This window comes from Miniopterus natalensis, chromosome X, assembly GCF_054644295.1.
Source record: "Miniopterus natalensis isolate mMinNat1 chromosome X, mMinNat1.hap1, whole genome shotgun sequence".
Lineage (NCBI taxonomy): Eukaryota > Metazoa > Chordata > Mammalia > Chiroptera > Miniopteridae > Miniopterus > Miniopterus natalensis.
Genome location: NC_142103.1, coordinates 75332434 through 75347769, shown reverse-complemented (window position 1 = coordinate 75347769; position 15336 = coordinate 75332434). Strand labels below are relative to the sequence as shown.

The following is a 15336-nucleotide window of genomic DNA, read 5'->3' as shown; positions in this document are numbered from 1 at the left end:
GTTGCCAAGGCAACGGAAAAGAGGGCAGAGCAGTAGGTCTAGTTGCAAATGCTACCAGGTAACAGGCTGGAGGCAGGACTTCAGGAGCACCTTAAAGGTTCCACACAGAGATAGGATCTCTGAGCCTCCTTGTAACTTTGTGCTTTAGAAACGGAGCACCTTAGCAAACAGTAGGGGTTAAGGGGAAAAAGAAGGGCCGTGTGACTCAAATAGGCATTCAGGCTCTTTAATGTCTAGAAAGGGGGGAAGTCAATGGCGAGGCTCCTCCGGGATATTCTGCAGGCCTTGTAGTTCTCTAAGCCCCTGAAAAAGAGGACAGAAGAGATTGAACAGCGACTAGGTTTAGGTCCTGTCCCAGGCTTGCTCTGACCTCTCCTCCCTCAGAGCCACTCTGGCTCCAACTTGGCTCCAGTTTAGAGGGACAGATGGGCCTTCCAGTTTCTGGCTCTCTCCCTTCCTCAGGTCACCACCCTAAATGCATTTGGAGACTGAGTCTGGGAATGGGGTGAGCTGCTCTCACCTCTAGCAACATGTGGATATGGGCTTTGATATTCATTGAGTCCTTGGTGAGGCTGTCGCTGAGCCTGGAGAAAAGAAACAAGAAAGTGGGCCCCATGATCATGAGGATGAGGCTTCCTCATCACTTCAAGAACTACCTATGTCCTAGGTCACTTCCACATGGCACATGGTAGGACATCCCACTATCTGATCTGGCCACCATCTGAACTACACTAACTCAAAGACATTTATTGAATCCCTACTCTATGCCAGGTGGTATTAGGTACTGGGGAGACAGCAGAAAACAGCAAAAATCTCAGCCTCGTGAAGCTCAAATTCTCATTTAGAGGGACAAATGATGGAGTAAAATACAGAGTATGTTAGATGGTTCTAAGTATGAAGAAAAAAATGAGACAAGAGAGAATTAGGAGTACAGGAGTGGGGGCTGTAATTCTAATTAGAGTGCTTAGGGATGGTTTCCCTGAGAAGCATTTGAGTAAAGACTTAAAATGAAGAACTGAATCATCTGGATATAGGGAAGATGAGTGTTCCAGACATAAGGGGCAGCAAATGCAAAAGTGTCGAGGTGGAGGTGTACCTGGCATATCTGAGGCACAGCAGAGGCCAGTGTGGCTGGAGAAGAATAAGCGAAGGCGGATTGCAGGCGGTGAGGTCAGAGAGGTAAGCGGGGGAGGCAGATATGTAAAACCTACCAGGTCATGGTAAGGACTCTGGCTTTTAGTGTAAGTGGGATGGGAGCCAGGTTGTGATCACAGCAGGGATGTGAAGTGAATAAGGTTTTAGAGGATCCATCTGACTGCTGTATGGAGAATTGACTGGGGAAGAGAGCTGGTATGGTAGCAGGAAGTCCAATGAGGAAGCTACTACAACAGTCCAGGTGAGAGATGGAGACTCAGACCACAGTAGCAGCAGTTGAGGTGATGAGAAATCATTGGATTTGGAATATATTTTGAAGGTAGAGTCAACAGGATTTACCAAAGGGTTGGATGTTGGGTGTAAGGGAGAGGGCTCAAGAAAGGCCTAAGCAACTGGGAAGCTGGAGTTGCCTGAAACCACTTTGGCCCTGGAATGTTGAGTTACATAAACCAGTGGATTCCTTACATAAGCCAAATGGGATCAGTTTCACAACTCAAGTGCCCATCAGTAGATGAGTGGATAAAAAAGCTGTGGGACATTTACACCATGGAATACTATGCAACTGTAAAGAAGAATCTCGTACCGTCTGGGACAGTATGGATGGACCTGGAGAATATTATGCTAAGTGAAATAAGCCAGGCAGAGAAAGACAAACATCATATGATCTCGCTTATATGTGGAATCTAAACTTAATAAACTGATGAACAGAATAGATTCAATGACATAGAAGCATAGATCAGACTGACGAATATCAGAGGGATGGAGGAGGGCAAGTGGGTGGAGGGGGAGAGAGTAACCAAAGAATTTATATGCATATATGCACAACCCAAGGACACGGACAATGATGGGAAGAGGGACTGGGGAGGGGGATGGGACAGGGTGGAACGGGTCATTGGGGAGAAAAAGGGACATCTGTAATATTTTAAACAAAAAAAAAAATTAAAAAATTCTCATTGACACAAAGGGTCAAGGGAGGCCTTTCTGAAGAATGAAGAATGAGTAAGAGTTAAACAATAGGAAGGTCTTTTCCACAAAGAAGGCCAAGAGGCAGGAAAGAGCTTTTTGAGGAGCAGTCAGGCCAGAGTATTAGAAAATTAAGTGAATGATAGAAGAAAATTGGTATAAGGTCCAAGAAGTAGGAAGGGGCTATATCATGTAGTATCTTGATATCATAAGGAATGTGGACTTTATTGTGCTGAGCTATCTGTAAATGTAGGAGTCAATTTTAGGGAAACTAAATACTGTAAGAAAGCAGAAGACAACAACATAGGATGCTAAATTAGAAAAAAAATAGTATAAACCCATTTATATATCAGTATCTCCCAAACTCAGATTTTCAGTTCAGACCTCTCTCCTGAACTCCAGCCTTGGGAGTTTTAACTACATCTTCAAAAACTCAACTTCAGCCTGGCCAGGTGTGGCTCAGCGGTTGAGTGTCGACCTAGGATCCAGGCGATTGGGGTTCGATTCCTGGTCAGGGCACATGCCCGGGTTGCGGGCTCGATCCCCAGTCAGGGGGCGTGCAGAAGGCAGCAGTTCAATGACTCTCTCATCATTGATGTTTCTATCTCTCTCTCACCCTCTCCTTTCCTCTCTCTGAAATCCATAAAGATATATATTAAAATAATAATAATAATAATTTAAAAAAAGCAAAAAACAACAACTCAACTTCAATGTTTAATAAGCACCTCAGATTGAACTCCTGATCTTCCCCTCCAAATCTGCTCCTCCCCTATCTTCTCCATCTTAGATAATGGCAACTCATCCTCCCAGTTGTTCAGTCAAAAACCTGACTCCTCTTTCTCTCACACCCCACATCCAATCAAGCATTCTATTTAAAATTGCAACTGCAACTTTTTAAATCTGCATTCCATGCTGTTCTCTGAAGCATTGTCAACCTGTGACACACTATATCATTTACTTGTTTGTCGTCTGTCTCCCCTCACTAGAATGTAAACTGTGTAAGATTTGGCAGAGATTTGGTCTGCTTTGTTTCCTGCTGTATCCCCGGGAACCAAAACAGTGTGTGGCACATAGTAAGCACCCAATGTATGTTGAAGGAATAAGTGAATGACTATTGCACTCAAAGGAACCTGAAGTCCTCAAAAGATGGTTGAGTCTATGTTTATGGACAAGAAATAGAGGATGGTGTTGTTGCCAGAAAGCAAGAAGGCTTTCAAGAATATCTAGGGTAGTGATCAAAGAACAGAGGAACAATATTGATCAGCTTGAGCCCTTGATCAGGGACAATTTGAACATTAAAGAGAATAAAATAACTTCCTGGTATAAGCTTAGTCTATGAAAAGCTATGAGTTCAGTGCATCAAAAGGAGAAAAATATAAAGTCATCAAATGCTAGTTGTAACACAAAAGGGATATATTTAAATTGTTGCTACTGATTTAATATGTAAGGCAGTGTTAATAGTGATACGGTTATTCTACTCCTTCTATAATGACATGTCTGTTTATGGGTATGAATGTGTACTTCTTTCTGTGTCATCAGGAAAGAATAAACAGAGACTTGATCCTCCCACTCTCCAAACAGAGAAATATACTAAGAACAGGAAGGACTGACAGGCCATTTTGGCTACATTTAAAATAACCCCCCAAAAAAGTTCAGTTTGCCACAAGTTACTAAGCATTTTAGAGAAGAGCAAACTACACAGACTCACATCCTCTTCTTCTAGAAAGATTAAACTCCTAGGGATTCCTATTAATTATAATTAAGTAATAGAGATTCAAACACATTTCTTATCACACTTATAGACCATGCCAATATATCACAAAGACCAGACAAGGGGGCAGGCACTGACAACTTAAATACCCCATTTTAGGGAAAGACATCAAGTCTCATAAAATTAAAATCTATTTGAAAGGCTCATGAATCCTACGATATATCAAGGAGAGCTTTGTTATAAAAGCTGGTCTTGTTCTAAATGACCACCAGTTTAGAAATCCGTTGGCCCATGAGAGCAGGCCCCTCAACTAAATGGTTCAACAACTGGCCTGTTCACTAAGATTTAGAAATCTCAGCAGGTCTTTTTGGTCTACTAACACTGAAACCCTGAAAAGGTTTGAAAAGAGAAGTACTGAAACCCTAAGGGAGGCAACTCTGGAAAAAATGAATGTAGGAATAAAGAATAACATAACCTAGAAGGAATTTTAGATCAGTAGTATTCACTCTAGTGAGGCATTGCTAATCTAAGTACATTGCTCAGGGACCCCTTACTCACTTCACCTGAGCCATGCTCACCTCTCCAGGAAGTTCCTCTAACCCATTTGGCACACAGATCCCCTTGCCAAGAATGTTCTTCCCCAGGTAGCTCCCTGCCTTGTTCACTCAACCAACTGACTCAAATGCCACTTCCTCTGAAAGGCCTTCCCTAGCTACATTTCAAACCTCTCATCCATACTCCCAATCCCCCTTCCCTGCACAAAACCTTAAAATCAACCAAAGCCCATACTTTCTTCCCACTTTACCTCCCCATCGCCATCAACAAAGATCTGCTTCAATCCCCACTTCAACCTGTTTCCAGCACTCACTTTCAAATTCATTCAACAAGCACGGAGTGCCTTCTATAGGCTATGCACTATTCTAGTCACTTGGGGAATAGACAAAGTATCTCCCTTTATAAACCTTATATCCCAATGGGAGGAGGCAATGAACATTAGAAATAAACAAATTGCACAGTAAACATTAGAAGGTCATAAGTACTAGGGAAAAAAGAAAAAGTAGAACAAGGGACGGGAATCAGGAGTGCCAGGGGTTGCAATTTTAAAGTTACATTACAGAAGACCTCATTGAGGAAGTGACATTTGAGCAAGACTTACATTGAGTGAGGAGAAAGGAGCCATGCAGGTACCTGGGGAAGGACTACTGCAGGCAGAGAAAAGAGCCACTGCAATCACTCTGAGGTGGGGTCATTCTGGAGTGTTTAAAGAAGCCTGTGAAGGTCAGTGTGGTGAGAGCACTGAAGGAGCCAAAAAGAAAAATTGGCAGGAGGTGAAGTTAGAGGTAACTTGTTTTATTGTTAGTGATTTATATAGGTTGAGACCCCATAGATCTGGTCAAAATTGTGGTTATGTGAAACAGAATAGGTCTTCTAGAATGTAAGCCTTCAAGAAGCCTTCTGTCTTGTTCACTGCTCCCTCCTTACCATCAAGTAGAGCCTGGCATACAGCAGATGCCCAATAAATGTTTGTTGTATGAAAAATACAAAGACTATTATTGAGTGCTTAATATGTGCTACACCTGGGGTTGAACTCTGCATTCCCACTTTCCTCAGCCCTAGGCCTGAGGAGGAGGGAAGATGGGTCCCTAAGTATCCCAGGAAGTGATGGGGAAAAGGAGAGGGATGTTGCAAATGGTGGTGTTCTTAGACACTATCCTCATGGAATAACTTACTCTGTGAGGAGATTGCTCTTACGATCAATAAACTTGAGAGCTTCTGCCAGTGTCAACTCCAAGAAAAAACCGTATCCAAGGGCCACGTAGATTCGTGAAGTGTCTGGGCTAGGGAAACAGTGGTTAGAGGAAGTGGGGGAAGTTCTTATCCCTACTTAGTATTAACTTATAGTTTAAGATTTTTTTACTCCCCTCCCCTGCCTTCCCCAAATTGAAGCTCTGGGAGGGCAGGAATTTTGTCCTATTTTATTCACTGTCGCATCTCCAGCACCTAGCACAGTGTCTGGTACATAGCAAATACTAAAAAAAAATATTTGTTGAATGAAGGAAGGGGAAAGCTGAACCCTGCGGGCTTAGAGGGGCAGGTAGACACTCACACAACTGTGTCAACGAAGAAGTTACAGCCCAAATCCACCTGCATATATAACTCCGAGTGCTTAGCTTCCTGTGGGGCCAGAGATAAAGAGGTATGGGTTAGGGGTCAACTTTAGGTCAGGTGACAGATTTTGGTCTGGGGTATCTCCTCCCATGCCCCCTCCTTGCCCACAAAAAAGGTACCCAACCCTGGCATCTTTACCTGGAGACGCTCAATGACGTTTCTCAGTTGAAGGTATTTGGACAGCTGCTCATATACCTTGTCACGATGGTCTAGTACCTTTCTGATGGGACATGATGGGACAAGAGTAAAATGGTAACAGGAAGCCCCGTTCTTCCTGGAATACCTCATATCATAACCCTCTGAGAGCCTCAAGATGGGTTTTAGTGCAGAAGTTAAGATTTGGACTCTGGGTCAGATTGCTTGGGTTTGAATCCAGGCTCTCCTTTTACTAGCTGTGTGACTTCAGTAAGTAAATAACCTCTCTGGGATTCAATTTCTCCATCTATAAAATAGGGATGACAGGTATTACCTCATAGAGTCATTAGATGGATTAAATGAGTGTTTACTATAAAGTGCTTTGAATAGTGCCTGCCAAATAGTAAGCTCCACATATGTGTTAACTATTGTTTATCAGTATTATTTTACTACTCCCAATGCCTCCCTCCAATCAGACTGTCCTATTCTCACCCTAGAAAAATCCTCCATCCCTTTTAGGATGCTCTTAATACTAGTTCTGAACACCCTACTTCCTCCTCAGACTAATGATAGTAATAATAACTTTTCATACTCATTGACCCTCTAGTATACACATTAAATCCTTTACAAGAACTGAAAACTTAAAACCACTGCTTGAGGAAGGTTCCATCAAGTTCCCCATTTCACAGATGAGAAAACTGAAGCACAGAGAGGCGAGGCACGTATTCAAAAGGATGGCTAAATGGCTAAAACAGGTTTCGAACCTGAGAGCTCTCGGGCCTAGGAAATCTAGCTCTTAACTGTTCAGCGACTTCCAAGGCTGCGCATGCGCGGACATACCCTCTATTAAGACGCCATGTCCAAGTTGCACCCCGACTGTAGCCCCTCCTTCCCTCTCGATTGGCGCGTAGATCCGGGGTCCGAAGGCCTTGCCCACCAATCAGAAGGCTAGGCCCTGATTCCTACCGCCCCGCTCACCACGTGGCACGTTTCTTACACCCCGCCCCCCGCGCTGTCACTCACTGCAGGTCCCGCTGCAGCACGTCAGAGATGAAGGCTTCATAGCGCAGCACTTTCTCCCCGGTGGCATCCAGCGCCCGCCGTTTAGGGGGCGTCGCCATGATGGGGTCCTAAGGAACGGGGAGGGGGAAGACCACGTTGGCCACTCAGTTTAGCCTCATGCACAATACATCTGCACCCTCTCAACGTTGAGAGTGGGCACGTCCGGCTTATACTTAGGAGGGAGTCCGCCTTCTTCCCCTTCCAACTCTGGGACCCCGCCACCCAGGGATACCCAAACGAAGCCCTCACCTTAGAGCCGCCAGCAATAAGAAAGGTTGGTATGAACCATGGCTTCCGGGTGGCGCGGCTGAATGACGTAAGAAGAGGTCGCGGGCCAACCAAATAGCCAGGTGGTGAGGGGCGTTCCTGAACTAAAGAAAAAGGCTGAAGCGGAGAAGAGAAGGGCGGGGCTTTACGGAATCCCTGGAGATTGCGGAAGACCGCAGAGCGTGGAAACGGGGACTGCGAAAGCGGAGCTTCAGGGGACCCTTGTGTGGCTGGTGGGGGTGGTGTTTAGAGGGATTTGGTGGGTTCTGGGGCAGCCGGGACTCACAGGTAGAGGTAGAAAGTAAAAAGCATTTAGTATCTAAAAGCCAGCGCGTTCGAAGCAGGAGGGTAAGAATTGATTATGGTTCTGGTCTGTAAAAGGGGAGTACATCCCTGTGATCTATCGCCCTGGATTTTATTTTATTTTTATACGGGAAGTTTGGCTTTGACTCTTGGTAATGGGAATGAATGTGAGCATTTAAAAAGTTTTAAACGGAGACAATTTTTCGAAAATTCATCCTTGATCATTCCAGCTCTGCAGCGCACAGTGCAAAACGGGTTCCAGCAGAAATTGACAACGCACTATGTTTAAACATCTCACTTAACAGGAGCGTTAAATGGAGGGTCGCTGAAGTACCCTTCCCCAAGATCGGCTTTTATTTAGAAATAGTTTCTTTCTTTCTTCCTTTTTTTTTTTTTTTTTTTTAAATGTGTAAGCTTTTTATTAATTTTTTTTTTTGCGTTCAAGTTACTGAATGAATTTATTTCCCATGTTAGATTTTCAAATAATAGCATCTAACCCAACAAGTAAGTACAGGCCTGAGCCTGAAGAAGAATCCAGATGCAAGGATTCCCCAAATGCTATTCCTGCCTGCATACCCACCCATGCCAGGGAACTCTTCCTAGATAATTTGTGTGTTTCATGTGTAAAAGCAAGTTTTTCCCCAAATGTTCAAAACCTAAGAAAGTCAAGATTTTCTTTGCCCTTAGGATAAAATGGTTGCAAAGCAACATTGAGATTTAAAAACAATTTTTGATAAATCTTCTCATGTTACATATAATTTAAGTTACATTTAGTGTGATTGAAATAAACACTAGATAGTTAGACAAATATTGCCAAATTAATCTATATTATTTTCCTATGAAAAAGGGTATTAACATTTATTATCTTTGTTTAATATGGAGAACAGAGTTCTGATGAGCTGGAGATGGGTCTGTGTAAGTCTATTGCATTTCACAAACAATTTTTACTTTTTAAAACCATGTTTCCAACTTTATTTTTACATTTCAAACCTATAGAAAAGTTGGCAGTGAACACCCATATAGCCTTCACTTAAACTTAATAGTTGTTAATATTTGACCTCATTTGCTTGCTTTCTAGACCACAGGATCATTGTTGACATGGCTGTATAGCATTCTATCTTTTGGATGGCCTTGCGTGCTTTTTTTAAATTGAATTTATTGGGGTAAGATTGGTTCACAAAACCATACAGGTTTCAAGTGTACAACTCAAAACATCATCTGCACACACACTATACATATATATATATATATGTATACACACACACACACACACACACACACATGTTTTTTTGCTTAATCCCTTCAACTTCTTTCATCCAGCTCCTTAACTCCCCTCCCCTCTGACAACTGTTAGTCTGTTCCATGTATCCATGCCTCTATTCCTATTTGTTCGTCAGTTTATTTTGTTCATCAGATTCCACATATAAGTGAGATCATATGGTATTTGTCTTTCTCTGACTCTTCTTTCACTTACTTAGCATAATAATCTCCAGGTCCATCCACGCTGTTGCAAAAAATAAGATTTCCTTTTTTTTTTTTTTTTTTTACGGCCGAGTAGTATTCCATTGTGTAAATGTCCCACAGCTTTTTTATCCACTCATCTACTGATGAGCACTTGGGCTGTTTCCAGATCTTGGCTCATAAATAATACTGCAATGAACTCAGGGGTGCATATATTTTTTTGATTTAGTGTTTTGGGTTTCTTTGGATATATTCTGAGAAGTGGGATCTCTGGGTCAAAAGGCAGTTCCATTTTTAGTTTTTGAGGAAACTCCATACTGATTTTTACAGTGACTGCTCTAGTCTGCATTCCCACCAACAGTGCATGAGGGTTCCCTTTTCTCCACATCTTCACCAGTATGTGTTGTTTGTTGATTTATTGATGATAGCTATTCTGACAGGCCGTGGAGTTTTAATTTCTCATTGTGTTTTTAATTTGCATCTCTCTGATGATTAGTGATGCTGGGCATTTTTTTCATATGTCTATTGGCCATCTGTATGTCCTCTTTGGAGAAGTGTCTATTCAGATTCTTTGCCCAATTTTTAATTGGGTAGTTTGTCTTCTTGGTGTTGAGTTGTATAAGTTCTTTATATATTTTTGAAATTGACCCCTTATTATGTATCATTGGCAAATATGTCCTTCCATTCAGTGGGTTCCCTTTCCATTTTGTTGATGGTTTCTTTTGCTGTGCAAAAGCTTTTAGTTTGATGTAGTCCCATTTGTTTATTTTTTTCTTTGTTTCCCTTGCCCAAGGAGACATATTGACAAAAATTTGCTACAAGAAATTGAAATTTTACTGCCTATATTTTTAATAGGATTTTTATGATTTCGAGTCTAACATTGAAGTCTAATCCATTTTGTGTCCATTCTTGTGTATGGTGTAAGTTGGTGGTCTAGCTTCATTTTTTTGCATGTATCTCACCAATTTTTCCAACACTGTTTATTGAAGAGACTGTCTTTCCCTCATTGTTTGCTCTTGCTTCCTTTATCAAATATTAATTGACCATAAAGGTGGGGGTTTATTTCCGTGCTCTCTATTCTGTTCCATTGATCTATATTGCCTGTTCTCCTGCCAATACTATGCTGTTTTGATTACTATGGCCTTGTAGTATAGTTTCATATCAGGTAATGCGACACCTCCAACTTTGTTCTTCTTTCTCAAGATTGCTAGAGCTATTCAGTGTCTTTTTTGGTTCCATATAAATTTTTGGAATATTTGTTCTAGATCTGTGAGATATACCATTTGTATTTTAATAGGAATTGCATTGAATCTATAGATTGCTTTGGGTAGTATGCACATTTTAATGCTGTTAATTTTTTGTATCTATGAACACAGTATATCCTTCTACTTATTTGTATCTTCCTCAGTTTCTTTCTTCAGTATCTTATAATTTTCCCAGTACAGGTCTTTTACCTTCTTGGTTAAATTTATTACTATGTACCTTATTTTTTTGTTGTTGCAATGGTAAATGGAATTGTTTTCTTAATTTCTCTTTCTGATAGTTCATTATTGGTGTATAAAAATGCCACCTATTTCTGAATATTAATTTTGTATCCTGCTACTTTGCCAAATTCATTTATTAGATCTAGTAGTTTTTTGGTGGAGTCTTTAGAGTTGGCCTTGGTTTTTGGCCACTCCTTTGTTACTGGATGTTTGGATGTGTCCAGGTTTTTTCGTTGTTATATTCCAAGGTGGTATAACAGTCTTTGCTTTCAAATGTTTTGTGTGCAACTATGATTATTTCCTTGCAATAAATTTCTAGAAGTAGAGTTTATGGATCTAAGCGAGGTGACTGCATTGTAAATCAAGTATCAAGTGACAATCGTATACATACTCCTGATAACAAACTTCCTCATCTAGGCTCTACATCTGGGTCAGTAAACTATGGCCCCTGGTTTGTTTACCCTTGTTGTTTTTCTACTGCCTACAACCTAAAAATACTATTTACATTTCTATTTGTATTTTCAAATGCTTGAAAAAAGTAAAAAGAGTATATTGTGACATGTGAAAATTATATACAATCTAAATTTCAGTGTCCAATAATAAAGTTTTTTTTGGAACACAATCACACTTGTTATTTTACTTATTGTCTGTGGTTGCTTTCATGCTACAATGGCAGAGCTGAGTAGTTGCCAAAGAGCCTGTATTGCCTGAAAACCCTAGTGTATTTTCTGTCTGATTCTTTTAAAAAAAGTTTGCCAACCCCAATCATGTCAACTCCACACAATGATGTCAGTCACCAATAAATAGGTTGGGACTATAAGTACATGGGCCTCCCCAGCAACCTCTGACCTGGCTTATGGGTGGGCATTTTCAGGCTGGGTGGTATGAGGCAGATCATGTCTCTCATGTCTGTGTTTGTATTTTCTCTTCCTCCGTTCCATTCAACCTACTATCCCTAGGCCTCCCCCAGCTCTGCATTTAGAGATCTCTGTGTTGCCTTTACACAAGAGGAGCAAGAAATGAGGCCCACATGAGTTACAACTTATTTGTTCATTCATTGCCTACTTTATTTTCCACTGGATATTTGGACCTGAGAAGAATACATCCAATAAAATTGAAAAATAAAGGAAAGAACATGGAAAACATAAAGCAAGTAAATTAATATGTGGGAAAATTGGGATTAGGTATGAAATTCACTTCTGTACTTAGCTGTGAATTTGTCTCTGATCTTCCTACAGCCATAGCAAAAAGGCAAATGGTGTTAGTTATGTTATTTGTATTGTCTATGAGGAAAAAGCATCTAGTTCATCATCAGAAGGAAATATTTCATGACACTCACCAGAAAACAATAAAATTAGAACACTCCTGTATTTTCTACACTAAAATAAATTCTAGGTGAATTAAAGAATTAAATGTAAAAATGAAACCATCAGTGTTCTAGAAGAAAAAAAATGAGAATTTTTTTCAATGATTCTCTTATAGTGAAGTTCTTTCTAATGACATAAAATTCTGAAGTCATGGGAGACTATATCAGTTCATTTGTGTACATAAAATTAATGTATACAGGGTTAACTTTATAAACCTTAAAGCCAAATGACAAATTGCAAAGAAAAATTTGCAACAGATACAATCAATGGCTAGTTTACTTAATATATAAAGAGCTCCTACAGATCAATATAAAATACCAACAATATAAAAGAAACTAGATAGACAATTCATAGATATACAGATCACTTTTAAATACATGAAAATGTGTTTATCCTCAATCATATTTGAGAAATGCAAAATAAAGATATGAAATGCTGTTTTTCATCTATCAGGTTGGAAAAAACCAGAAAGGTCTGTAATACACTGTTGGTGTCACAGCCTAAGTTCTTCAGGAAGCAAATACTGAGATGCAGTCAGAAGTGCAGGTTTATTGGGCAGTAATACCTGTGAAAGAAAAAGGAGGGGGCCCAGCCAGTATGGCTCAGTGGCTGAGCATCGCCCTATGATCCAGGAGATCATTGTTCGATTCCAAGGCAGGGCACGTGCCTGGGTTGCAACCTCGATCCCCAGCAGGGGGCGTGCAGGGGGCAACCGATCAGTGACTCTCTCTCATTGATGTTTCTATCTCTCTTTCCCTCTTCTTTCCTCTCTCCGAAATAAAATACATCCATATATATATATAAAATAAAAGGGAGGGGTAGTAGGATTGGGTAGAGGGAACTGTCATACCACGGTGCCAGCCTGACAAAGTCCCAGCTAAAGTCGCAGCTAGTAGAACAAAGACTGCCTGTTAGAGTAGTCTGCTGGGGACAGTCCTGATAAGAGTGGGACCTTGGTGCTAAAGCTGAGATGAACCCTGGCAGAGCTAACAACTGGAGACTCTCAAGTAACTGCAGTTCTCGAAGCTGAGCAGTGAGTACTTTCTTGAGGAGGAGTAGGAGAGGCTCATCTCCACGTTCGCTGCAGTTGACAGGTATGCAGGGAAGGCAATATTGTTACATGTTGTTTGGGGAGTAAATATAGGTATAACTTTTTTATTTTAACTTTATATTTTGTTATTGTGTTAAAATATGTATAACAGAATTTACCATTTTAGTCATTTTTAAGTATACTTCAGTGGCATTAAGTATACTTCAGTGGCACATTGTTGTGCAACCATCACCACCATCCGTCTCCAGAACTTTTTCATCTGGCATATCTTTTACAAGTTTAAAGTATACTTACTCTTGGACCCAGGAATTCTACTTGTACGAATTTATCCTACAGGTATTTTAGCACCATTATATGTCCGAGTATTACCAGAACATGCATGGCAGCATTGCATGTAACAGAAAATATATTAGAAACAACCTAAATATCCATCAATAATGGATGGTTCTAATGAATTCAGGTACGTCCATACAATAGAACATGAACAATGCACCAGAAAGTTATAATCCAGGACCTGTATGTACCTAACACTATGTGGCTTCAAAAGAATATAGTTTTAAAAATAAAATTCTAAAACTGCTTTTAATATTTCTTATAAGCCAGGTTATCCAGCAAAGAATTCTCTGTCTCTGTTTCTCTAGGAATGTATTTTGCCTTTATTAAAAATTAAAAAAATTTAAAAATAATTACATATTCACTAGAATTTTCAAAAATAGCACAGAAGGGTTCTGTATGCCTTTCACCAAGTTTCCTGTAATGGTTAAATGTTATATTACTATAGTACAATGTCAAACAAAGGAAACTGACATCAGTGCAATGTGTGTATATAGTTCTTGCTATTTTATCACATGTGCAGATTCAGGTAACCTCTGCCACAATACAGAAATATTCTTTCACTGTAATTATCTGCCTCATGTTACCCCTTTATAGTAGCACTATCCCTAACATTCTCTTTGGTGAAATATCTCTTCATGTCCTTGACTCCTGTGTGCACATACTTCCAGACCACTGGTGATAAGTACGATCACATCAAAGGCTTTCTTGTCTGTCCTATTCCCTTGATCTCCCTGTTGAATTTATGACTGACATGTTGGTTTATTGCTTGCCCCAATCAGTATTGAGACCTCAGCTAGCTAGGATGTTGGCCTTTCCTGAATGTTAGCCACTCAAATCACTGTTTTGTTTTGTTTTTAATCCTCACTTGAGGATATTTTGTCCATTGCTTTTCAGAGAGGGAGAGAGAGACATCGATGTGAGAGAAACACATCAATTGGTTTTCTCCTGCACGAGCCCCGACCAGGGCTGGGGATCGAACCTGCAACCGAGATACGTGCCCTTGGCCAGAATTGAACCTGGGACCCTTCAGTCACCCGCCAACGCTCTAACCACTGAGCAAAACCAGATAAGGCAAATCACTGTGCTTTTTGATAATGCTGTTGGCATGGAATCTTCCTTTGCTCTAAACAAAGTCAGGCTCCTCCTGCAGAAAGAGCTGCTTGCCCTTTGGGCATGCTTATTCCTGGTGAAACTTCTGTGTCTTGGAGCTGGAGGGGACAAGAAAAGCTCCAGGTTAAAACAAAACAGATTCTCACTGTTCTTACTGAGATTTAATAGACTTTCTTGAATAAGCACTTCTCAATTTGTTATATGACTTTGGTCAGTTTCAAGTCTTCAGCTGGCTGGTTTGACAATTTTGTCCACTTTTGTAACTGCTTTTTGGAGAAAGGATTTGCCGAGCTCCTCACCTAGCCATTCAAGTAGTTTCTTCCTTGTCCACTGGCGCTGGCTCAGGCAGCACACTCAGGGGACCTCCCTCTGGGTCTCGGTCTATGCTTCCACGTAGGGGCACAGGTCTCCCCCACCCTCCCGCAGCGGGCCCAGCTTTCCAGTGCAGCAATGGGCTGCCTGGGGTGGTGTGGTGAGCGGGTGGCGCTGTGTAACAGCCTGGAGCTGCTGCTGGAGAATTGCAGTTTCACTGAGAGCCTGAGGCAGCTCAAGGGGCTCATCCGGCCCCTGCTGGACAGGCGGAGAGAGCTCCAGCCATTCGAAACTGGAGAACTCAGGCATCCTGGAAATGATGGCGCGCTTCCTGCAGGAGCTGCTTGTGTCCTGCCTGGCGCACCTGAGCCACCTGCTGCCCACCCCTGTGTCCTTGACGCCTGTGCCTCCACGTGGCCCAGGCCCCTGGTAGTCCCCTGGCTGGTCTAC

At 41.3% G+C, this 15336-nt stretch overlaps 1 protein-coding gene across 1 annotated transcript; it reads right to left on the bottom strand.

Annotated features, from left to right (window-relative positions):
• Positions 1 to 212: 212 nt before the first annotated feature.
• Positions 213 to 7501, bottom strand: UXT (ubiquitously expressed prefoldin like chaperone). The gene is made up of 7 exons (XM_016218454.2): positions 7445 to 7501; positions 7157 to 7263; positions 6137 to 6218; positions 5937 to 6004; positions 5560 to 5667; positions 521 to 584; positions 213 to 303 (listed from the first exon to the last, which is right to left on the bottom strand). The coding sequence occupies exons 2-7, from the start codon at positions 7252 to 7254 to the stop codon at positions 250 to 252; spliced, it is 474 nt and encodes a 157-aa protein (XP_016073940.1). The 5' UTR covers positions 7255 to 7263; positions 7445 to 7501; the 3' UTR covers positions 213 to 249.
• Positions 7502 to 15336: the final 7835 nt, after the last annotated feature.

Excerpts from the sequence above, each read along its gene's own strand:
- UXT (XM_016218454.2), bottom strand. The coding sequence starts at position 7,254 with ATGGCGACGCCCCCTAAACGGCGGGCGCTGGATGCCACCGGGGAGAAA. Across the intron at positions 6,005-6,136 it reads ACGTCATTGAGCGTCTCCAG|GAAGCTAAGCACTCGGAGTT; the intron begins GTAAAGATGCCA and ends CTGGCCCCACAG. Across the intron at positions 585-5,559 it reads AAGAGCAATCTCCTCACAGA|GCTCAGCGACAGCCTCACCA; the intron begins GTAAGTTATTCC and ends TCTTTTCTCCAG.